This window comes from Lathyrus oleraceus, chromosome 5 (genome assembly GCF_024323335.1).
Source record: "Lathyrus oleraceus cultivar Zhongwan6 chromosome 5, CAAS_Psat_ZW6_1.0, whole genome shotgun sequence".
In the NCBI taxonomy this organism is placed as follows: domain Eukaryota; kingdom Viridiplantae; phylum Streptophyta; class Magnoliopsida; order Fabales; family Fabaceae; genus Lathyrus; species Lathyrus oleraceus.
In genome coordinates this window covers 87,324,193-87,350,045 of record NC_066583.1, presented here as the reverse complement: position 1 = coordinate 87,350,045, position 25,853 = coordinate 87,324,193, and the positions used below count along the sequence as shown (strand labels likewise).

General features: G+C 32.2%; 2 protein-coding genes and 1 long non-coding RNA gene across 7 annotated transcripts; 1 reads left to right on the top strand and 2 right to left on the bottom strand.

Moving 5' to 3' along the window:
* Positions 1–4,508: 4,508 nt before the first annotated feature.
* Positions 4,509–6,623, bottom strand: LOC127078889 (uncharacterized). The gene is made up of 2 exons (XM_051019304.1): positions 6,292–6,623; positions 4,509–4,758 (listed from the first exon to the last, which is right to left on the bottom strand). The coding sequence occupies exons 1-2, from the start codon at positions 6,621–6,623 to the stop codon at positions 4,509–4,511; spliced, it is 582 nt and encodes a 193-aa protein (XP_050875261.1).
* A 7,296-nt stretch (positions 6,624–13,919) lies between these two features.
* Positions 13,920–16,927, top strand: LOC127087747 (homeobox protein knotted-1-like 3). 5 transcript variants are annotated; one of them, XM_051028685.1, is made up of 6 exons: positions 13,920–14,651; positions 15,115–15,235; positions 15,689–15,888; positions 16,080–16,211; positions 16,347–16,483; positions 16,575–16,927. In XM_051028685.1, exons 1-6 carry the CDS (start codon positions 14,133–14,135, stop codon positions 16,576–16,578), a joined length of 1,113 nt encoding a protein of 370 aa, XP_050884642.1. In that variant the 5' UTR covers positions 13,920–14,132; the 3' UTR covers positions 16,579–16,927. The 5 variants fall into 5 exon arrangements, with proteins under 5 accessions (XP_050884642.1, XP_050884641.1, XP_050884640.1 ...); XM_051028684.1 differs by having other exon boundaries at positions 16,563–16,927; XM_051028683.1 differs by having other exon boundaries at positions 15,668–15,888.
* Positions 16,928–21,653: 4,726 nt separating this feature from the next.
* Positions 21,654–23,891, bottom strand: LOC127087746 (uncharacterized). The gene is made up of 2 exons (XR_007790012.1): positions 23,377–23,891; positions 21,654–22,010 (listed from the first exon to the last, which is right to left on the bottom strand). It is a non-coding gene; the product is annotated as an uncharacterized LOC127087746 (long non-coding RNA).
* Between the last annotated feature and the right edge of the window lie 1,962 nt (positions 23,892–25,853).

The window sequence follows — 25,853 nt, the reverse complement described above, 5'->3', positions numbered from 1 at the left end:
GGTTGAGTTTGTTTCAACTCAACCTAAAATACTATCCAACCTTATAGCGGAACAAGTTAAATTATGATAGTGTGGTAATCAACGACTCATTCTTTGATGACGGGGTGAAATATGTTGGATTGAGTTATGTTTTGTCAAACCTAATTCTGCCCTACAAAAAAATTCAAGCTCAAGTCTGACTTGTAGATTGTCAAAGATTTATTTTTAGTCCTGAGTATGCATTCTCGAAGGTCGGGTTAGCCTATTAACCTACTTAAAAACCTATTTCATTTGAACATATCTAAATAAGCAATTCATCTAATATTTAAGTAGACTAACAAATTAAAACACAATGAAACTAAATGTTTGTTTGTATTGACTTATTTGAGTTTAGGTAGTAGCATAAGTTTTATGAGACTATTTATTTTATAAAATTTATGAAAACAACTTATGACTGTTGGAGAGTCTGGGAGAGTCGGGAGCACTAATGAGACTAATGCTCCAGGACCACAAGAAAGGAGACACCACATCTCAATCCAAAATCTTAAGGTGTTAGGTAAATAGATATTTCTCTCTTATAAATTCAATATGTCACCCATTCATTGACGATGTGAGACTTTTAACCACTCACACTCGCACCCAACATTCTCCCCATGTTTACTGTGAAATTTAGTAAACAAAAACAAGTTTCAATTTACTTAAAGAATTAAACTCGAAAAGATCTCATGACGTATTTGTGTGAGTCATGAACTTTAAATAATTGATATCAATGTCGAAATGTAGTTTGAATATAACTAAAAATCAAAATGCAAAGTTTGAGAGTAATGACTGGAATTTAAACTAAAATCGAAATGCAAAAGAAGAAATAAAGTGACTGAAAGTACATCAAATGATTTGAATATAAAAGACTTTAATTTGTAAAAAGTGAAACGCATACGTACATTCTCAACTCTTTTCTCAATCACACAGATACTTTGAGTTATGTAGAATTTGCATATAATTGTGAACCCCTAAAAATCAAAGTAAATGCTACTTATATACTAATCATAAGTTAACCGTCTACAATGGTCGACTAAACAAAACATGCCACGTCTTCACTTTCATGCAGCATTCGTCTTCGACAAGCTTCCACGTGTCTTTCAATAATTGTTTGATTTTATCTATTTATACATCGTTCGACTGCGTAGAGAATATTTTGGGAAACTCTGAAATCTACTAAGTCCCAAAACTTCCTGATCTTCTTCTGGCTACATTATCAACCTTAGTGAAATCTCTTTGTCGATAAATTGAATTCGTCGAAATCCCCCATGGCCATCATTAACCATTTTGACTTTTCATAAACCATTATTACATGATTCTTATCACATCCTTGTACTTTTAATGCTGGTGTCAAAAATATGATATAACACCCCAACAAGTGTGAGTCCCTCACATCCTATAACAGGATCCAACACCGAATCCCGCTCTCACTCCCCCACAAAGTTGAACCACGACTTTGATACCATTATTGGAGAGTCCGGGAGAGTCGGGAGCACTAATGATACTAATGCTCCAGGACCACAAGAGAGGGAGACACCACATCTCAACCAAAAAACGTAAGGTTTTGGGTGAGTATGTGGTGTGTCTCTCACAAAGGTGTGTTGCTCATAAAAGGAAAAAGGCCCCAAAAGTAAAAAATGCCCCCTCATGTTGACCCCCTGAATTACCCGAATAGTGGGATCAGGCCCTGGTTAGTGCGTGAGGCACTTTTAGTAAGGAGAGAGAGACAGACAGACAGACAAACAGAGAGAGAGAGAGAGAGAGAGAGAGAGAGAGAGAGAGAGAGAAAATAAAAAATAAGGATTGATATTATTGAATTATGATTATATAAACTGAAATACAATATGCATGTGTTTATATATAAAGTTACTTGACTACTAAGTAACAAACCCTAACCCTAACTAACTTGGGCTTAGGCTACACAATTTGAATTATATCAAAATATACCCCTCTATAATCCAAGTTATCGAACATACACTAATCATAGTCGATAGGAAGTATTCCTAATTTCTTTCTCAAATTAGGAATCTGTCAATCTTCAATCCTTTGGTGAAAATGTAGGCCAATTGTGCTTCACTTGAGCAATGCCTTACTTCAAGTTCACATTAATTTATCTTCTCCCTTAAGAAGTGAAGTCTAGCTTCAATGTGCTTACTCCTTCCATGTAAAACTGGATTCTTAGCAAGATTTACGGCTGACTTGCTGTCAATCTGTAACACTAGAGTTTTCATCACTTCGATCTCAATCTCTTCTAGCACAAATCTGATCCAGATTGCTTGACACGCACCATATGATCATATTGTATATTCAGCCTCACACAATGACAATGCCACCATAGGTTGCTTTCTCGAGCACCATGAGATTGGGGCACCAAATACTTCAAATAAATAACCAGTCGTGCTTCTTTAATCTTCCTTATCTCTGCATCAATCAACATCTAAATAACAAGTAATCTCAACTTTTTTGCTTTCAAAATCTTGTGGAAATAAGTTTGTCGATCCTTTTAAGTATTTCAGGATTCTTCTTGCATCCTTCATGTGTGACACCATTGGTTCACTCATGTATCTGCTCACTAATCTGACTGAGAAACCTATATCAGGTCGGCTGTTGCACACATATCTCAGAGATCCGACAATTTGTTTGAAAAAAGTTGCATTGACTTTGTCTTCTTCTCCAACTTCAAATTTGGTTCGACGAGAGAAGATGCAGGATTCTAGTCTTCCATCGTGAATCTCTTTAGTATCTCTTTGACATACCTTCTTTGATGTAGCACCATCCATTACTTCGACATTTTAAATTCCATGCCTAGGAAGTACGGCAACTTTCCCAGATCTGACATTTCAAATTCCTTCTTTATCAACTCTTTAAACTTCGACAAGTTCTCTAAGATATTTCCATTTACTAACAAGTCATCGATATAAGGAAATGATTGTTATATCTTGTGCCACAACCTGAACATAGACACCATACTCAGACCTGTATTTGACGAATCCCAATTCAACTAAGTATGAGTCGATCTTCTTGTTCCATGTCTTAGGTGCCTGCTTGAGACCATAGAGCGCTCTATGCAACTTGTATACGTTCCTTGCTTCCTTATGAATCAAAAACCCGGAAGGTTGTGTGACATATACTTCTTCGTCTAAGAGACCATTCAAAAATACTAATTTCACATCTAAGTAAAATATCGACTAACCTTGCTTGCATGCCAAGGAGACTAATAGTCGAACAATTCAATCTTGCTATTGGTGCGTATACTTCTTCAATTTGGATGATTTTAGAAGCTTTTCATTGAAATGTCTTAGTGTATTTATTATAAATTTCTCTGCACTTTAATACACAACTACAATAAAAGTTAGAGAAAACAAAGGATATTTCTAATTATACGGCTCAGTTTTTTGATTTAGTGATGAAGAAGTTGAGGTTGATTATGTTGGTATAAAAATAATAACAAAAATTCTCAATTTGTTTCTTACATTGCTTTTATGGGTCTATTTGTTGACAATTTTCTCAATGTTTTTGAGGAAAAATGAATGATTTATTTTATCTCATCATGTATACATCTTTATTTTAGATCTTTATATATTATCCTTTTATATATATTTCACAAATAATTACACATTGATTGTCCATTTCTATTTGTAGGACTCTATAATAATTGTCTATTAGTTGCAAGTTGATTATTTATTGGAAGTAATTAAAATTGGCAGAGCACTGTTGATTTTATTTATGAATTAATTACATTAAATTTTCTAAAATTTAATGTGCAATAAATTAATTTGAATATGTTTATGGTGTATTATATCACATTGAATATATTTGTTTATTTGTGTCTATTTTGATTTAAATATTCAAATTAGTCATTGTATATAAATTAATTTCTCCTTAAATTTGTAATTGTGGAGGGATGATAGAAATGATACTTGGGTGCAATCAATTGCGGGTAACTATATCAAGTTAAAGAAGAATGTTGTGATTTCTCTATTAGTTGTGTCGGTTTTTAGTATAGTTTATACTTTAATTAAAATTCAAAAAGCATGGTGGTCTTTTTGTTTTTTTTTATCAAAACAAACTTAATGCATTTCAATTGACAATTGTCGTTCGATACAAGGAGGAATGAAATTAAACAAACTACACTTAGTCCAGGATTTGGCCACTTTAGCTAACAAATGGACAACCGAATTCGCTTGGAATTTGATAAACTTTACCTCAGAGTTGAGAATACATTGTAAAAGACTCTTAATAGACATGATGATAAGGTTAAATTCTGAGTTACCCCCATAGTTGGTCTGGAGCGCTTGGACCACAGTTTGATAGTCGCTTTCAAAGATCACGAAATCCAGTTGCAACTGGATGACTGCTTGAACGACTTCTTTTATTGCCAGATCTTCAACTTCTATAGTAGATAGGAGAACACCATCCCATGATATACCTACAATGATGAATCTACCATGGCAATCTCTAACACACCAACATCTATTAGTAGTTCCCCTCTAATTATTAAATCCCGCATCAACATTACACTTCACCCAACCTTCATTAGGCGGCTTCCAGATGGTTTGATTATTGTGGGATTCAATCCCATTCACATAGTTATCTTGAGCTTTAAACGAATCATACCAATGATGGTAAGCTTGCAATATTAACTTGGACTCGGCATCTCTATCATTATTCCAAATAACATTATTCCCATTATCCCAAATCAAAATTGAAACTCTCATTGCAGTCATCTTATCTTCTTTACTATAGATATTAAGAATAATATTCTTAGCATAACTAAACTTTTGAAGACGGGGTTCAATGGTAGAAGACAAACCTGCTATTTTCCAGCTTTGATTCGTGACCATGCACCCAAAGAAAACATGACAATCATCCTCTTCGGTACTCTTGCACAATTGATAATGAGGTGGACATGGAACAAAGTGTTGTCGGAGCTTCTTCTGAGTTGAGAGGAAACCCCTACAAATTCGTCATAGTAACTGTTTGGCTCTTGGTGGTGCCTTAATGTTCCACAAGCTGCTCCAATCCCCTTCCACCATATGGTTAATATGGTTTAATTGGGAACTCCTCACCAACTTGTAAGTAATCCTGACACTATAATTTTCATTTTTTTCTTTTTTCCACACCATACAATCTTCACTCACTTCCTCCAAGAGCGGAACCTTCAAAATTTCATTCGCAACATCGTGATTAAACAATAGGCAAATTTTCTGGACATCCCACTTTTTACCATGAGTCATCATAAGATCCTTAACAATAATCTCATACGCACATCTCCCCTGGGGACCTCTTAAGCACCCACTTATATTACCTCAAAGCCACAATTCATACATCACTTTAATTTTACTCCCATCATCAATACTCCACCTACACCCCAGGTTCAAAACTACCCTTGTTTTATATAGGCTTCTCCATGCAAAACTGACCAATCACTTATGCATAGATATTAAGCACTTCCATAAGATTTGTCACTTAATGTTAAGTTAGCCTTGCAAAAAAGAAAACAATCGTCAATAAAAAGTAGATGGGACACTCTTGGTGCCCCTCTTGAGCACATGTATAATTGCAATGGCTATCAATCCGTTATCCAGGATTGAACACCCTTCAATAAAAGTCGATTTCTCCTCAGACACACATTTTCCCAAACAATTATTCAATCTATTAGCAAGGAGTTTTGACACCATTTTGTAAACAACATTACAGAGCGATATTGATCTCAGTTCCTTCATGATTTTTGGATTCACACACTTCAGTATAAGGCATATGTTTGTATCATTAATAGATGGGGAGAAGAAACCTCTCCCCATCCAAAGTGTAACAAAAAAAAGGATATTCCCCTCACACATGTCCCAATTTTTTATATAGAAAGCTGCATTAAAATCGTCAAGACCCAGAGATGTATCTAGGTGCATATGAAGAAGCGCCTCATATAATTCTTCTTTAGTAACTGGAACGATCAACAACTCATTATCACCACTAGAAATAGACGAATGGATGCTTTTAAGAACTAGCTTATGCCTAATGTCTTTACCCACAAAAAGATTCTTGAAGTAGTTTTTCGCTATCTCACACATGCTTGCTTGATCCGTAACTTCCACTTCTTCCTCTTTGGTGAGCACATCAATTTCCTTAAATTTCTTCCTCGTAGTTGTCAACATATGAAAGAACTTAGTATTATGGTTTCCATCACAAAACCAGTTTATTTTTGCTCTCTATTTCCAGAAAGTTTCCTCTTGGACAAACGATTTATTGTGATTTTGTTGCGCATCGAAGAACCTAGTAACCAACTCCTCCTCATCACTATTACGGTACAACTCCATCTTCTCTAGATAACCTGCAATCTCATCCTTAATTATCCTCATTTTCCTACTACTCCAACTCTCCAGCTCACCAGCACATGATAAGATACGATTCTCGATTTCAACATCCTCTCTCTGTTTCCAACCGGACTTTACCACAACAGTAATGTCTTCCTCCTGTAACCATTTGTTCTCAAACTTGAAAGAAAACTTATTATTGGATATTTGAACTGTTTCACCCTGCAAAAGGAATGGACTGTGATTAAAATGAGAAGCTAACAAATTTACCAACTTGACATTAGGGAACATGATCGCGACTTAGTAAGTCTATGGGAATCGTGACTGCAAGTGCACAACCCTATTGCGTAGTTTTAAAGATTATCGAACCCACAAGGACTAATAATCAAACGTGTCGTTATCTAATGTTACTATGTAAATCTAAGGCTGATGGTCGTTCTAAGATTGGAGGGATGAAGAGAAATAGTTACAACGTAAATAGAATATTAATAAAGATATGAGTTAGAGGGGATATCGGTATGTAACGCATCAACCTTCGGGGATCCGATAGATAGTTGGTGTAATCTTATTGGTCAAAATATTCTTCAGTAGAAATTATTTATAGAAAGGACTTAGTCTCACACTCTCATTTTTATTGACTCTGACCATACTCCTAAACCAGAATGCTTGGCTCTCGCGGTCTCATTTTGAATTTAAAAGTAATTTTTGAATATGAATAAAGTCTAATTAATCTCAAACTCTCGTTCTTGTTGACCGTAACCTTAGTTTATTTTGTACTCTCGTACGAAAAACAGTGTGATTAAAACAAGAAACTAAAAACCGGAAAAATAAGTTTTATAAAAACTGACACCAATTATTTACGAATCCCGTCGTTTCAACGGTCTTTACATACCGATACCTAAGAGTTTAGCCGGACATGGATCCGGTAACAGACATGGTATTTGGAAAATCAAACATGCAATAAGGCATAAATAAATAAAATAACAATCAAAATAAAACCTGATTACGAATTGAGAACTGGAACTGAGTCTTGATTCTTCGATTAAAATAATGTCGACAGACTTTGGCAATGAGTAACCGTTACAATTGAATTCAAATGCGTAAATAATAAATCACAATAGTCCCTGATGTGGAGAAACTATCACTGTTGCAAAGTAGGAAAAACTACCTAGGAAACTAAAAGAAAATAATTCTGACTAAAAATAATCCTTAGATTGAAAATTGAAAGGAGAGAGAGAGAGAGCCGGCGTGTAGAAACTGTCCTCCTTATATATTTTCCACTCCCCTAAATTATAGCTAAATGTGAGTGGATTCCTGGCTAAAAACTTGGAGAAATAATAGGGAAGACCAGGTTGTGGCGGTTGCCAAAACCCTAGTCTTTGACTCCGTGGCGAGCGCCACTAATATAGGGTTGAGCGCCAGTGGCGGAGCCAGATAAAAAAATTTGGGATGGCCGCTAACGTAAAATAAAGATTATAAATAAAATGTAAATAGTATTTTAAATTAAACATTAAAGTTAAAATAAATACAAAGTTAATTACTAAAAATTTAAATTACATGACTTAAAACTACCTTAAAGTAATGCTTTACGCGTTCCGAGTGACTTGAAATCGTCAATAATTGACTCCGAACTAATGCTTGCACTAATCTCCCTTTCAATATATACTGTCATGCTATCTCCAAGAAACCCATCATCCATCTTGTTTCTCAACTTAGTCTTAATAATTTTCATTGCTGAAAAAGACCTCTCAGTTGTGGCCATAAAAACAGGAAGAGTCATGATAAGATGAAGTAGTCTATCAATCAAGAAGTAAGTTTCAGCATATCCAGATGCAACCAAACATGAACATAGTTCTTGAATAGTTGATAAATTATTCAAGTTTGATGCTTGATGATCAACAAATAGAAAATGTTGGAGTTGAAATTGCAAATTATTCTTCTCTTGATCACTAAAATCCATAGGATAATATTTTTCAACTAAAGAACAAATAGTATCAATGCTAAAAGCTTTATATCCATCCTTAGGAGATAAAGAACAAGAAAGAGTTAACAAATTCATTGCCTGCTCACTGAATCTGCTATTCAACTCTTGTAACTGTTTGTCAATGGTAGTGAAAAAGATTTCAACTTTAAAGTAATGTTGAATTGTGACTTGATTCTCTTCAAGACGGGAGTGTCCAAATCTTGTTGTTGAATGAACATCATTAAGATCAAGAATCTCGATACCATGCTTTTCACAAAAAGATACCACTTTAGTAAACAATATATCCCAACCATTTTCTCTCAAACCTTGAATAAGATGTTTTGTTGAACGAACCAAGTTCATAGCATTAACTACATCTTGATTTTTTTTGTAAGGCTTGACAAAGCATATCTGTTATTCCCATGATTTCTTTCATCAAGTGCAAAATAAATATAAAATCAAATGCCTTCAAGTAATTGTAACAACTATCTGCATCCCCACATGTAGCATAACTCCCTCTATCTTTTGCAATTTTTTTTAAAACTAAATAAGTTGCTTCATACATGTTTATCAAGCTAGAAATTGAATCGTAATGTGATCCCCAACGAGTATCTCCAGCTCGTTTCAATGTACCAACTTGATTTGCACCTTTACCAGTTACAATCTCATCAATCTCTAACAAATAAGCAATTTCTTCTAATTGGGCAGCTTGTAACTCATCATGACGCTTTGTAGAAGAACAAACAACATTCACAACAAAGATCAGCTTCTCAAAAAATTTATGAACAGGTTTGACTTCTCTTGATGATGTAACTAATGCAAGTTGTAATCGATGAGCAAAACAATGAACATAGTATGCATAAGGACAATCCTTCATAAAGAGGACTTGTAAACCATTCCATTCTCCTCTCATATTGCTAACACCATCATACCATTGGCCATGAATGTTAGAAACATCAAGGTTATGTCGAGAAAGTATATCACATATTGCTTCCTTAAGAGTTAAAGATGTGGTATCTTTAACATGTGCCACATCAAAAAATCTCTCTTGTATTAAACCAACTTTATCAACAAATCTTAATACAAGAGCCATTTGTTCCTTTTTTGACTCATCACGAGCTTCATCAACAACGATACAAAATTTGGAATCACCAATTTCCTCACGAATACTCTTTTTCACCCTACTAGAAAGAATTTGCAAGAGCTCTTTTTGAATTTGATGTGAAGTATACTTGCAATTTTGTGGAGCATTTTCCAACACAACTTTTACAACTTCATCATTGTAGGATGCTAAAAGTTTCAATAACTCAAGAAAGTTACCTTGATTTCTTGATTTGCTACTTTCGTCGTGACCCCTAAAAGCACAAGCTTGTAGTGTTAACCAACGAACAGTGTCAATTGAAGTCTTGAGTCGTAACCGATTATTCATTCTTTGACTTGAACTTTGCACTTGAATAACATTTCTAATATGACCATCTTGATTCAACAAGTCTTGACAAGCTTTCATTGCATTGTTGTGTAGTGAGCAAGGATCCTTCCTTATGTGTTTAAGAAAGGAACAATGTTTTCCATTCCTAACTTTCTTCCAATTTCTAAAACCCATAGAAATAAAGACAAGTGATCCGGGACGTCCACTTAATTTTTTTCTAAAAAGGTAACATGGTAAGCAATATGCGGCATCTTCAGATGGTGAATATTCTAACCATGATGGAAATATGCTAAACCAAGTATGTTGAAACATTCTCGGATGATCCTCGTTACCGGACAAAGGATAGTTTTCTAAATGAATTTGATATGGACCCCATTTTAGATAAGATCTTCGTATTGCATCCACTTGATTTGATGGATATTGCCAAATCGGAGGACGCTTTCCAGGATCGCGTTCCAAAGAATTTTCAAAATCATGATGCTCTTCAATTGTTGGATTCTCAAGAACTGTTTCAGATTCAGATGTCGGGATTATAATTTCTTCATCTCTCTCTTCTCTTTCAATTTCACATGCTTTCCTTTTGAAAAAAGAATCAATTTTCCTATTATTCATCTTTACTCTTCCTATAATATCATATCAGATCCAAAAATCAATTTAGAGAACATAAAAATTAAAAGAGAAAAAAATTAATAAACTTAATTAATCAACTTTAATCTGTTTTCAAATTCACTATTAGAAATTAGCAACAACAATGATTAAATAAACCTTATTACAGTGTATAACTATATTTGTAAATTACAGTGTTATGAATTGGCTTAAGAAACCTCATATAGATTATTTTAACACATCAAGAAAGAAGAACCCTAAAAATCTCAAAAACACAAATCAAGCAATCACTTTAATTTGTTACTTTTTATAAAAGAAGAATGAATAAAGTTTTTTACCTGTTAGATGCCGATCACTTTAATCTGTTCCGATTCCGGTGCCGGTAGCAAACCCATATGAGAAAGAAAGAAAAGGTAGGGTTTTTTTACCTTATTTGTATTTTAACCTAACTTTGAATGAAAAATAAAAAATAAAAAATAATCTTAATTTAAAATAAGGATGTTTTAGTAATATAATATATATAAATTAAAAAAAAATAAAAAGTTGAGGGGTGGCCGTGGCCTTCCCACGTCCCCCCTCAGTTCCGCCACTGTTGAGCGCCACAATCTCCATTCTTTATGGCGGGCGCCACCATCCTCTTTGGGTCATCAGGCGGGCGCCACAGACTCTAGATGATGGGCGCCACAAGCCCATTAGGCATGGTGACCCATTCTCTATATTTTTCTTCAGTTTCTTCTCTTTTTCTTTCCTTTTTGCTATTTTCCATTTTGCTTGCTTGTAAACCTTTTAATCGATAAATACCTGCAATAAACATAAAATACTGCATAATAATAAGTGTTAATCAAGTAAAAAGCAATGCATATGAAGCCAAAAATACGATACGTTCTCGCGTTATCAGAACATAGTCATCCATACAGAGTTAGCTAAAGCTCTATCCAATCTCTCTTCCACCACATTATCCGTGCCTCCACTCTTTATCCACGTAAATGGATGACCTTCGAGATTAATATTGGTTAAGTCGTAATCACTAAGCGCATTACGAAAACCTTCACATAACCAGTTCGAGTGTTGATGAATCCCTCATTTATCTTGTTGAGATAATAAGTCGTTAAAGTCCTCGACTAAACACCAAGGATCAAAAGTCACTCACATTACATGGAACTACCAATGGGATTTGAGCTTAATACCTAGTTTTAGGTGGACGAAATTCTTAACCATTGCACCGATGTTTCTTTTGTTCATAATATTTACTTAATGAAAAATGATATATGATATTATGACATGATACAGGAGAAAATAAAATTGACTTATATTAGCATTTTTTTATGATAAAATATTAGCATTTATATTAAAAAATGATACAAATATTTGTTTTTATAAAAAAAACAAGAGAAAATAATGATTAATGAATACACAAATTTCTTCGAAAAACACAAATTATTTATTTATTTTTTATATTTAAAATAAAATGCAAAAGAATGTGAATTAATATTCAAAATTATCTGATCAAACTACAATTACAATTTTGTTCTAATTAAATGATCTTATTTTACTCTCTTATTTTTTTGTCTTATTTCAGAACAAACTATAAATATTATATATGGTCAATATTTACATATTTTGGACCAATTAATAATTACATTTCTTTTTTATTCAAATTTATTAATTATTTAGTTGTAGTTCATTAAAAAATTTAGTTAAAATATTTTTAATACCTAAGATTTTTTTTTTATCTTTCATATTTTTTTCTTTTCCAATATATTAGAATGTATTGATATTAGGAATATGCAAATTATATCTTTATATCTATTAAATCTATTGATTTTTTTATTAAATATATGAAAAAGATTACGAATGCGATAAGGTTAGAGATTATAGATACTTTTTATTTACTAATCATCCTAATTTAAAATTTAAAAAATTATTAATAATTTTGATATTTATTTAATGAATTTTTAATCTGCCCCGTGCATATTCCATCTTTAGTTATATAAAGACATATATTTATCTCACTAATTTAATTTATCATTGATATTAAACAATAATATTCTCACAAGCATATTTCCCAAAAAGAAATATAACTGTAAATAATTGTGATTATAATTATAAAGAAAATTTGAAATATTGAATATTATTTTATAAATTAATTACATGCGATGTTTATTTTCCTTATAGTATATTGAAAATTTTATAAACCTCTATTACATATATATCACGTTCTTAATTCAAATTAAGTATTCACATGGTAGAGATTAAGGGTACTTTCTATTTATTAATACCATAATTTATTTATCCTAATTAAAAATTTGAAAGATTATAAATAATTTAGATCTCTATTTAATGAATTTTAGATCAATCCCATACATATTCCATTTTTAATTATATAAATGAGGTAATCCAAAACATATATATTGTACAAATAAATTAGGTGATTCAATAAACAGAGATCTAAATAAATTTTATGGGTGATTATTATATATGGAAAAATATTAAACAAAATTAATCTATTAAATTTATTAGTTATTTTTTAAATATGTGAAAAATATTAGGGATGATTATTATAAGAGAAGAGTACATATTTTATTTTCTATTAGAATTAGTTGCCTTAATTATAAAAAATTAAAATGAATTATTTAATATTTATGATATATTTTATTTTAATTAAAATTATGCAAATCAAACTTATAATAAAATAGTATATTTATTAAAAATTTATTATTAATTATAAAATAATAACTATCTAAAAAATGCAAATAAATTTAAGTTATAACTAAAAGACAACTTAATATTTTATGTTGTATTTTGATTTAGTCTTACAAATATGTGCAAATAAAGTCAGACATATAAATAAAATAATAAAATTTAATAAATTGATTAAATTTCTTTTTTTAATACGTAGAAAGAATACAATATATATACTTTAAAAGTCTATTCTCTATTCTAAAATAATTGTCTTATATGTACAAATTTATATTGAACAATTTATTTAATACAATATTAAATATATATATTTTTAATTTATATTATTAATTTATATTGCATAAATTTCATTTAATATATTTTACTGTATAAATTTCATTTAATATTTTAATATATTTTATTATAAATTAAACATTTATGAGAAAGCTGAATAAATTAATCACTTCACTCTATTAAAAAATGCAAATTATTCATTTTATGTGTTTTATCATCTATTCATTTTGTGTTTTATCAAATAAAACATCTTATTTTTATTAAATTGAATTTTTCTCTCTAAATTATATAATATTGTACGATTCGTACAACCGCACGAGTGACTTACTAATTATTAGCATATAAAAATTGACCTTAAATCTTATTTATTATTATAATTTTTTATAACTTTTTTAAATATTTATTATTATTATTATTGTTATTATTATTCATAATATACCATTCATTTAATTTGAAAACATTTAATAGAAGTAGTTTAGTGAGGTTTGTTTATTAAATATCAATAATAATACTTAAATAAATTAAATTTACATTCTACCTTATTTTAAAAAAATAATTACACTGAATTAACTTTCTCAATCATTATAAAAATAATTGTGTTGTTGTCTTTGGGTGCCAAGCCAAACTCTTCACACCCCCATCCAGTCCACACTTCCTCTTTTAGTTTGAAAAAACAAAAAACGTTTTCTTATAAAAAAATATAGAAGGCAGACTAAAATAGCAGTTTCCTGAACAATTTTTGCAGTCACCTGTTCCCTTCATTTCTTCTCTCTTTTCTCCACTCTCAACTTCTCCTTCGCGCCATGAACCTATAGATACACTCACGTTTATGGCGTATCAAAACCACCAACTCTCTCAAAACCATTTCACTCATGATGACTCCACCACCACCGAACCAACCTCCGAACCTCACCCATCCTTCCAAACCGCACCTAACTGGCTCAACAACGCTCTTCTTCCTAACAACTCATCAAACACCAACACCAACACCAGTACCAATTTCCTCAACCTCCACTCCTCCGCAGCTTCCGCTTCTCAATCCTCCTCCCAATGGCCGAGGACCGAGGATTCCACCATCGCCGGCATGAAAGCACTGGATAGCAGCCACGCAGCGGCGGAGGGATTAATGAACTGGCAGAAAGCGAAATACAAAGGGGAAATAATGGCGCATCCGTTGTACGAACAACTTCTATCAGCACACGTGGCGTGTTTGAGAATCGCCACACCGGTTGACCAGTTGCCGAGGATCGATGCTCAGCTGGCTGAGTCGCAGAATGTTGTTGCCAAGTACTCTGCCTTTGTACAAGGCATGCTTGATGATGATAATAAACAACTCGATCACTTCATGGTATATCATTTATTTCTCTTATTTATTTTTCTCAATAAACTATAACACTTCGGTGTTAGTTAATGGATTGAATTGAATATTCGAGAGCACTTGAATGAGATGGAAAGAGATCTCTTCTAACTTAAGAGAGTTTTACCGTTCTCTAAGGATTACTCTATGCAGTTGTTCGCAGAGGATATGAGTTTCTATTAATAAAAATGGATTGAATTGAGTATGAAAATCTGGAATTACTTGTTTTACTGGCTTTAAATCCAGTGAAATTATTTTTTGTTGTTGCTGGAGTGAAGTTTTTTTCATTCATTTTTCTACTTTTGTATGGTTGAATGTAATAATGATTCTGATATTTAATTTGTCATGGTGTGGTGTGTGATTCTAGTTAAGGTAGACAAAGGTGTTGGGTTTGGTATTTTCTGTTGTACTGTTCTGATTTTGAAATTTTCCTCATTTATATTGTTTGTTGCAGTCACACTATGTTTTGTTGCTTTGTTCATTCAAAGAACAGCTCCAGCAACATGTCCGGGTCCATGCCATGGAAGCAGTAATGGCTTGTTGGGAGATTGAGCAATCCTTGCAAAGTCTAACAGGTGCATTAATAATCTTCTTCGCTCGATTCTAGATAATAAAATCACTGTTAAACATTTTTCATTACAAAGTTCAGTGTAAAATAATTGATAGTCAAAGAGGAACATGGCTACATGGATTTAAAGTTTGTTCTTTGTCCCTTTTGAATTCTATGGGTTTGGGAAACTTCAAATCTTGGTTAACTTTATTTCAAAATGTGTTCTAAAATGTATTGAAGACATTATAGTTATACTGTGTGGCCCATTTGTCCTTGCTTTTTTTTAGACAGAATTGTCCATAGCATGTTATCATCATGCAAACCATTAGTCATAATTTCACAAGCTTTTTTTGTGTGTGTGTTAGATTAGGTACTAACTTGTTGTGCATAATAAACAGCAAAAGTACACAGCACTTTTTTCCAATTGGACATGAATAGTACTAATTTAAAGTGACAGTTTTTACCACATGTTTGACAGGAGTTTCACCCGGGGAAGGTACAGGAGCAACAATGTCTGAAGATGAAGATGAACAAGTGGATAGTGATACTAATCTGTTTGATGGAAATTTGGATGGTTCAGATAATAATATGGGAGGATTTGGTCCTCTTGTTCTAACAGAGAATGAGAGGTCCTTAATGGAACGTGTAAGACATGAATTAAAGCATGAGTTGAAACAGGTACAAAACTAAGAGATTGCATTAAATGTTGAATAAGAAAGGTAGTAGATCAATTAGGATAACTATTATTTCTTTTTTCAAAAGCTTACAAAATTAGTCACAATTCTTAGTTTTGAAGTCTCTCTTGAGCCCCATCATTTCAGATTTCTTTCAAGGAAAAGGACCTTTGAAATTCTTGTCTTTATATGCAGGACTATAAAGAGAAAATTGTGGACATACGAGAGGAAATTTTACGAAAGAGACGAGCAGGGAAACTTCCCGGTGACACGACCTCAGTCCTTAAAGATTGGTGGCAATCACATGCAAAGTGGCCTTATCCCACCGTAAGAATTCAATATTGACTTACTAATTTTTTCGTGAACTTCCAGATTGTGAAAATTATTTTACGGAAATGTTAAAAAATCTTTTACTGATGAATATTTCGGTTCATCTTTGATATTGTGTTGCGCCGTTTTCAGGAAGAGGATAAAGCAAGGTTGGTGCAAGAAACAGGTTTGCAATTGAAACAGATCAATAATTGGTTTATCAATCAAAGGAAGAGAAACTGGCACAGCAATCCTTCAACTTCTAATGTCATGAAGAGCAAGCGTAAGAGGTATTTTATTTCATATTATTATAAAATATTTGACATTTTCATAATCTTAAATTAGCACCAATCTTAAATTAGAAAGAAGTAATGCATGCAGGTGAAAAAAAGTGATGGTGATTACATATATATGGCGACAAACTCAAGAACTAATACCTCAGCATGGCAGCAGATCCAACAAATCAATGAAAGGTGAAAAGAGAATCACATTTTGCTTCTGATCAAGGGACTGGGAGGGCAGAGGTTAAAACAGAGATGAGGAAGGTTGAAGGCCTGCAGTAGAAGCACCTAGGATGCAACAAAAAGTTTACATATAGTTTTATCTCTAAATATAAACATCTTTCCAAAGTAGTTTTTTTTTTCAGTCTCTATATTTAACAAACCAGCTTGAGTTTATTTTTTCATTAACTTTAGAAATTAAAAATTAAAAACGAAATATTAAAACTGCATCAAGTTCATGTTATTTCTTAATTTGTAAAGTCAAGATAAGAGAGCAGCTAAGATAGGTTGACTCAATTGGTAAATAGTTGGTTTACACATCGAGAGAGATTGTGGGTTCAATTCTCGTTGTCAATGTGAGAATGTCTTTGATTTTGAACGATTAAAAATATGATATGTGAGACAAAGAATAATGAGATGATCACCTTAAATAGTTCAAATAATAATTCATCTATTAATTAAAACTACTCAAATTCACAAATTAATAAGAACAAAAATAAAAGTAAAGAATCAACAAAGAAAAATAGTTTTTCGAACCACTCTCAATCAAGTGTATCTGCAAATGCGAGACACAATTTTGTTTGAGACTCTTAAGCTCTAAGGACCACTCTTCTTCTTCCGGTTTCCTTTTTTATTATTGCTATCTTAATTTTTCCAAGTCACGAGTAGTTTAAGGAAGCAACACAAGCATAGTGAAATGTTCTTGCGCTGATGCCCACAGTCTGGTTGATAAAATTCCTCAACTAGAACTTTGTTGTATTATGTAACGAAAGAAACAATTTTGCATTGTCCAATAGTTTTTACTTAAATAAGCAATTTGCATTGTCCATTTTGAGGGTTCCATTGTTGCCCAAATAAAAAGGACGTGAGCTAGAGTATTTCTCATATGATGTCTCATCGTAGGTATTTTAAAACATTTACAACGGAATCTAAGACCCTCGACGTAAATGGGGGGTTTGTTCTAAATGAAAGGTTACTAGAGAGAGTCCTCAAAATACATATCCTCACTAGGGAGAGTATATTTTTTAGTTGTTATTTTGCTTTATCCCATACATTTAAAGATGCTCTATATAAGTTGTTTGTTGAGCCAAAATTTGTATCTGCTTGGGTTCAGGTGTTACTTCTTCTTTGTTCCTCTTTACAAATTGTCAAGCTTTGGAATATGCAGGACCGCATGTCTGAGAATCAAAAATATTTGAAACAATATCATATTTTGAGGTGTTTGACTATTTAAAGAGATAAAGATGGTCTTGCATATTGTCTTGGGTAACTATGGGCAAGATGATGTGGATCTTATGGGAGTTCATATTTAGAAGAATGCTAAAAAGGTAAACATATAATATCCAAGGTTGTTGTGAAATGAATTGATAAAGACGTGACAGAATAACTCAATGACTTCCATTTTGGCATTCGGGTATCAGGTGCTGCTGAGGCAATTTTACACAGTGTCAAAAAGGTGTTGAGTGAGCAACCTGGATATGGTTATTTGTCTATGCTCACGCTATATTTCTCTAATGCTTTCAATACGGTATAACAATCGGCATTTCTGTACGAGGTGAGGGTGAGATGACCATTTACTTCTTTGTGGGTTGACTTTCTTTATGGTTAGGGAGCTAGGTTGTATCTTGGGGATGAACATATTGTTTCAGTCACTTTAGTGCAATACGCCTGCCCATTAAGGTCGCTCCTTTTTAATGCTCTTGGGTTACACAGTCTTATTCATAAGATAAGATAAAATTGCAAACTTCTTCTTCATGCCTGGTATCTCAATGACATGACCATCATATGATATTTAGAGAAGGTGGCTAAAGCCCTAGACATCATTCGTGAGGTAGGGTCAGGTTTAGGACTTGAATTGAATATTCATAAGAAGGAAATATTTTGGCCTTCATATGATGGAAGTAAACTTCATTGTGGATTGTTTCCTTCGGACATTGGGAGGCTGGTGTTAGGGTTGAAATTGCTTGGAGGGGCTGTTAGTAGAGATGGAGGATTTATCAAGGGATTGTCCATGAAAAGAGTTGCCAAAGTTGTTTATTTAATACATACTCTCCCACAATTAAGGTATCCACAAAGTGAGCATCTATTTCATTTTGATAAAGATTTGTGAAGGAAAGTATATGTCACTATGGTTCGTGGGGGTCCTTTATCGAGGACCTTCAATGGAGAATGAATTCTTTACCCATTAGAGTAAGTAAGTTATGTTTGTACTCGAAAGTAGAGGTTTCCTCGAACATTGTTGTTGCTTCCATGGCCAAATATTGGATCTTACAAGATCATATATTAAGAGACATTATGATATATGGTATGGACTTTTATTTTAAGAAATATTTGAATGGTCTTAGTGTTACGATCCCAGATTTTGACCTTAGCAATCTTACTAGCAGGTACAATATCCCCCCTAAAGCCCAATATGTTTTGGTGAGTGCCTTTTTTAGTAAAAAATTTCAGGACATGGAAGTAAAGTTTGATATGACCAAATGACGGAAAGTAATTTTTGGTTGTTTCCAAGCAGTGCATGCTCAAGATTTTCTCCTATCTATTCCTATTAATGGGTTAGACTAGCATATGTCATCAGTTGAGTATGATATTATCCTTAAATATTGCCTTATGATTCCCTTGTTTCCTATTGATGAGGCTTACCATACTTTTCATAAGGCGAGCTTAAATTCCTTTCGTGAACACTTGGTTCATTGTGGGGAGCCTGTATGGTTCAAATATTGGAATTAATTTTTTATGGATGTTTTGTTTGATATATTTTGGTGGGTGGGAGTATATGTGAATAATAGGCGCAAAATCAACATGTTTTCATACTATTTGCATTTGACATTTTTGGTCTCCTAGAACTAGAGACATGTGATCAAGTTGTTGATAATGGAAATCTCAATAGGAAACTCTTAGGGATTGGAGTATCCCGTGTAGTTTAAGGTTGAACTAGTATAATATTTGGTGGGATCCCTCTAACTCCATCTCTTTGATTTTTCTAGTGTCTAATTTTTTGCTTCTACCATTTTCTTAAAATAAATTAAATTGAAATCAATCTTTCGCAAAAAAGAGTTTCGAATTTGTGAAAATTTAGATAGTGAGTCAAGTAAATTAAAAAACTTTGTTTATGTATCTAAGTCTATTATTTCTTCTCTTGAAAACAAATTTGTTAGAATACATAAACAGTCTTAGAAACAAACAAAGTGTTTAAATTCAAAACTCTTTTCCCCCTTATTATTCATCTTTTGAGAATTTAGTTAAACCTATCAAGTGTAAAAATGAAGTCTTTTAGAAAATAAAATTTACGACCTGCATAACACACTTGATAAGTTAACCAAATGAATAGATCATTTGAATCTCATCTAGATAGTCAAAGAGAAACTTATAATGAAGTTGATTTATGTTATGAACCTATAAATTAACAGTTTTAGTAATATTTGTCATGCTAATAGAACCTCTAAACGAAATATGATTAGATGTAACTACTGCAATAAAAATGCTCATATTGCTTTTTCCATTTTATTAGGAAAACTCATGAAAGTAAAAATGTTTATTCTCCTTCTCATTTCTATAAAGAATATCATGAAAATAAAATGATAAATATGTATGTTTCGTATTACTTTTGTGATCATGATTCTAGTTGGAAACCTATAACTAATATGCATTTTACTAATGCTAGAGGATCCAAAATAATTTGGGTACCCAAAGTTAAGACTTAAGTTCATAATGCAAGTACAGTTTACAATATCAAATGCTAAATGATATCTTGATAGTGGTTGTTAAAAACATATGCTTATAGATAAATTTGTGTCATATACTTTGTGAGGTCTTAATGGTGACAATTGAACAAGAAAAATTTAATCATAAGCATCATCAGACAAGAAACAATTAAAACTCAAAGTTGATCAAGTTCTAATGTTGAGGGAAAAACAAGAAAAATTAATTTCAAAAATCAACACAACTGAATATGTGAAAGCTCTTCTAATCTTGCAATTAAGTGTTTTATTCTTTTTGATCAATTATATGTAAAATAAGCAAGAGCAAGTCTTGAAAAACTAAGACGGTGCACACACACATAAAAAGTGTTTTCTCTATTAATCTATTTCTCATTTCTTATAATTAATATTGGCAAGTTCTTAATCGATTAAAAATGATTTCCAACCAATTAAGAAAGATATATTTGTTGTCTAATCTAATAGAGCCTTTTTTCTAATCGATTAAGGAGAGTTTATATCCTAACCAATTAGAATGTCAAGTAAATGATTAGGCGATGAACTTGTTTTAGGTTTTTCTTTTTTGACTTAATTTAATTTATATGCCCACTTCTAAAACAAGTATTTTCTAAATTATCTACTCTCATATCCCACTTATTCTCTTTCTAAAATCAGTTTTATTCACTAGTCATTGTCTTAGTGTTGAGACTGTGAAAAGCTTATCTTGAGACATTTGTATTTATGTTGTTGTGCTTAATTTTTTTATTCAATAACTTAGTTATCTCGTGCATTTGTAATTTACTTATAGGATGCAAGCTAAGGTTGCAAGCTAAACTTGTAAAAAGGCTTGATATAAGGAAGTGTTTTAGGTTGAACCTGTGTTAAAGCTCAAACCGTTGATAGTGAAAATCTCAAGAGAAAACTATAGAGGATTTGAGTAGGTCATATGGTTTAAGGCCGGACTTGTATAATCTATGGTGTGATCTCTCTAAATCTATCTTTCTTATTTCTCTCTTTTATTTTTTTTTATGCTGCTTAATTCTCTGCTTCTACCATTTTCTTAAAATCAATTAACTTAAATTCAATCTTTTGCAAAAAAAACCTTTGAAATTCAAATATCATATCTCACTCATCTTTCTCTTGTGTTTGGAGTCACTTGTTCAATAGTTTGTTCTCTTCTCCTCTTATTCTCAACCTCTCTTTGACTCACGATTCACAGGGGAGAATGCACGACCACCATCGTCCGTTCGTCCAAGCTCATGGATGAAAATGGGATACAAGACCACCACAATAGTTTTTGTTTTCCTGTTGCCCATATTCTTTTTTGATCATCTTCTTTTTCGGGATACAAGTCATATTACAAAAAATCCCAATTACAAGAATCACATTTTGACCTACAATTGACTTTGGTCAACTGTTGAGTTTTTTGTCAAACAGTTGACTAAAGTCAATTGATCTAACCTAGACCCCTTGCAACTTTTCTTCATAAGATATTCCTCCAAACACCTTCAAGTCTCCAAGGTATCTTCAAGAAGTAACCTTGATCCTTGACTTGCCCCAATTTGTATGCCTTAGTCAAGATCTGGGCATATCTTCACTTCAAGCATGTACCACTAGTCCTGCAATGAACATGCCAACAAGCACATAATCAGCATACCATCTACATACACGCACTCATTTCATTCATGTCACGTTAACACATAACAACCAAACCAAATCCACACATACACTAACATAATCAAATCATGATTTACACCAAACACTTCATCTAACATAAGAACTTGCATAATAATTAGCATACATAGAAAAATCAATTAACATGCAATAACAATAAATCAAACACAATTGGCACCTTCAAATCATTGTCCTACCCTTATTTTCTTCACTAACCTAGTCCTTTACTAATGCATTGACTATAGCATGAGTCCAATCTCTTATTGTTCTCAACACTTAACACCATTTGATACCACTAAATTAATTCTAATATAGCTCACATACAGTTCAAATCATAACCATAAATAATACTCCTTAAACTTTCTTAACAACCATGCTAACAATCATGTAAGTTCAATCAATTTCAATTCAGTCTAGTACAATGTCAAATTCATTCTAACACAAACAGATTCAACTAATATAAACATTTCACAATAGCCCTAAGTCATAGTAGTAGAAAGCTCCGAGCAATAAATAATGGCAATCCACAAGCACTTTTCAAATTAAATCAAACATTTCTAAATAGCTAACTGAATTCATACTAATAGTGGTTTCTCACAACATGTTAACCTTAGCCTCATAACGATCACAACTAATTTCTTTTAATTAAAACACTAACAGAAAACAATTTCGACTCAATTCCAATACAATCAAACAAATCTTGTTCAAACCTTATAATTCATCGAACTGATTTCCAATTCTAACACTAACTAGCTCACTTTAACTAACTATTTCACAACTAACTCAAACTAACCAAACTCGAGCCTAATAACTAACAGATGCTAACAAAGGGTTAGCTAACCTACTCAAACCTCACTAACTGAATTAAAAATACTTTCTAATAGAAGTTAACATCAACTAACTAACCAAAATTTAAGCTATAACTAACAACTAACAGAATTCCTAACAGTGTCAAAATTATAACTAATCTCCCCTTCAATTGCACTAACCATACCCCTGCCCTAACTAGATTAACACCTTTGCTTGACTTGCCCGATTCAGTTACAACATCAACTTCTATAAATTCAGTTCTTCTCTTCAATCATAAAAAAATCACAATCACAATCATAACTCACTGCAAACTCACTAAATTCTCAACTCTCTCTGGTTTTTGGCTCAAACTGATTCTCTATGGATTTCTCAAGCTCACCATATCCTCTTCAACTCTCAATCTCACACACAGTTAACAACTACAACAACACATAAGCAACATGTTCGAACCTACAGGATAAAAAAGGATTGAAGTAGGTAGGAGTTAAACTCGAAGGTTACCTAAAGCTTCCTCTGTTTGCAGCTTCATCTTCTCCAATTTCTACAAAACCGAGGTCATTCTTTGCCTCATAGGTGAGTTTCTTATCTTATTCATTAATTCGAGCTGATTGCGTTGCTATCATGTAGACTTAGGGATGAGAAATCAAAGCCCTGACAATTTAGGCTTTGATTCTTCCTCTGTGGCGTTTAATTGCAAAAAAATCGTACCTAGGGTTCTTACACTTTCATGTTCGATTTGCACTCTAGAATAGGAATTAAGGAAAAATAATGGTAGGTTGTGGAAGAGGGAGAGTGGATGAATGATTTGAGGTGTGTTTTGGACTGTTTAGGCCTCTGCCGCCTGCCAGAGGCGATTTTCGGCACAACGGGGGATGGTATCTAAGGCAGGATCTTTGGACATAACGTGTTTAGGATGAATGAACATGGAGTGGATTGCTGAAACTCTTATCCTCCTCTCTTGGATTCGTCCCAGGCCTAAGCACTCCTTGGCCCAAACAATTGCTTCCTGCATCCCATGTAACCCACACACACCTTCTCTGAATTGCCATAGCATTTTGGACTTTTTGGTTCAAAGCCCATACATGATTGCTTCCTACACACTGCAGGTCCACAATACACCCCTACCTTTTTTTATAATTATTTTGTATTATTATTTTCTTTTTCTTTAACCTTTGCTTGTTTTTTTATACCCTTCTTTAGTTAAATCTTTTAACACGTTTTAGTTCTTAAAAACATTTTATTACTTTTTCCACACTTATATTTGGAATGAAAGAAAATAGTTTGAAAATTAAATAAAAATAATAACACACTTAGATTCATGTTAGAATTAGGTTTTAGTTTTAGGAATTTATTTTCAATTTAGCACTTTAGAAATCAACAAACATGTTCATATTAGATTAGTTTTAATTTTGGAAATTAATATGCATGATAACACTTTGATTTCCTTAGGTTTTTTAGACTTAAAAATACTAAAGGAAATAAAAGAAAGAACAAAAAATAGCAATAATAAATAAAATATATATATATAAAAGATAAAAATTGGCTAAAAATTGGGGGTTTAGTTAGGAAAATGCTCTAGGCCCAAAGAAGGGAGTCTCACAAGGGTGCATTGAGCAATTAGGAGGTGTGAGAGAAACTTCATCTTCTCCAACCCCATATTTGGTTAATATTTCTGTAGCAACAAAAATGGAAGAAAATGGGTTCCAACGAAAACATAAAAATACCATAATTTTCTCAATTTTCTCGGAATTAAGCAAATAAATAATAAAAATTTATCTACTCTATCTCACGTACACAATGGTATATTAAAAATCAGAAAATAAATAACATAATGTTTCGAAAATCAACAAAAATGCAGCAACACATATTTGCTTGATTTGACCATTTTATCCACCCTCGTGACAAACGAACTACAGATTCACGCTCTTGATGATGTTGAGAAGTTATTGAATATATTATTTATGTAAAACAAGTATCAAACTTCAACCTTTTTTATTCATAGAGGTTTAAGAACACTTTAAACTCTTAATTTTGAAATTAATTGAGTTTCCATACAAAATGATGATTATTAAGGTACTAAATAAATAAAGTAAGAGTAAAAATGCAATAGAATTAAATAAAGAACAAACATAAGAGTTATTTAAACAACAACAAATCATTTTTGCTTATGGAGGTTCAAGAATATTTTTCAACTCTTGATTTAAAATCAATTGAGTTTCAATGCAAAATGGTGATGATTAAGGTACTAAATAAATAAATAAAGAGTAAAAATGCAATAGAATTAAATAAATAATAAGCATAAGAGTCTACCTATTCAATAAAAAGAAAGAAATGACTTGAAAGAAAATGAAAAGAGTTTTGGCTTAGTTTTTGTGAATGATTGGTGGTGTCATTTGTGAATAGAATGAGGTTTATTTATAGGCTCTAGAAAGAATAGTTTAGGAATTATGTAAAGAGTGTGAGTGCCTTCTAGAAACTTATTTAATTAAATAGTGAATAATAATATAATATATGCATAGAATAATGATGTAATAAATGAGAGATATTTTGGACATTTTAGAAACATTGATTTTTATTTTATGATGCATGCAAATAATTAATAAAATTCAAATGGATATTTTGATGATAAATCAAATAATTATGAATTTATTTATTTCCAATATGCATAATGAAAAAATGCAATTTTAGTCAATTTCTTCAACATGTAAAATGTTGACTTTTTTACTATAGTGTATATATGCATGATTATGATAACTGTATTTGATGATAAAAATGCATATGGCTAAAAAATATATAACTTGACAAATGGACATGTATTAGATAAATTTGAAATACTTGGACAAAATTGGGTAGAACAATTGCCCCTATTTAATTACCTTAAATGATAAGGTATTGATGACAATGGTCTTCATACATTCATGGTGGAAGATAATTAAATACGAAAAGACCTGAATTTTATCATTAGAGATCCAAGGAAG

Coding starts and splice junctions, on each gene's coding strand:
- LOC127078889 (XM_051019304.1), bottom strand. CDS start 6,623: ATGTTCCCTAATGTCAAGTTGGTAAATTTGTTAGCTTCTCATTTTAAT. Junction 4,759..6,291: donor GAGGAGGAGTTGGTTACTAG/GTTCTTCGATGC, acceptor TAATATCTATAG/TAAAGAAGATAAGATGACTG.
- LOC127087747 (XM_051028680.1), top strand. CDS start 14,133: ATGGCGTATCAAAACCACCAACTCTCTCAAAACCATTTCACTCATGAT. Junction 14,652..15,114: donor AACAACTCGATCACTTCATG/GTATATCATTTA, acceptor TGTTTGTTGCAG/TCACACTATGTTTTGTTGCT. Junction 16,212..16,346: donor CAAAGTGGCCTTATCCCACC/GTAAGAATTCAA, acceptor CGCCGTTTTCAG/GAAGAGGATAAAGCAAGGTT.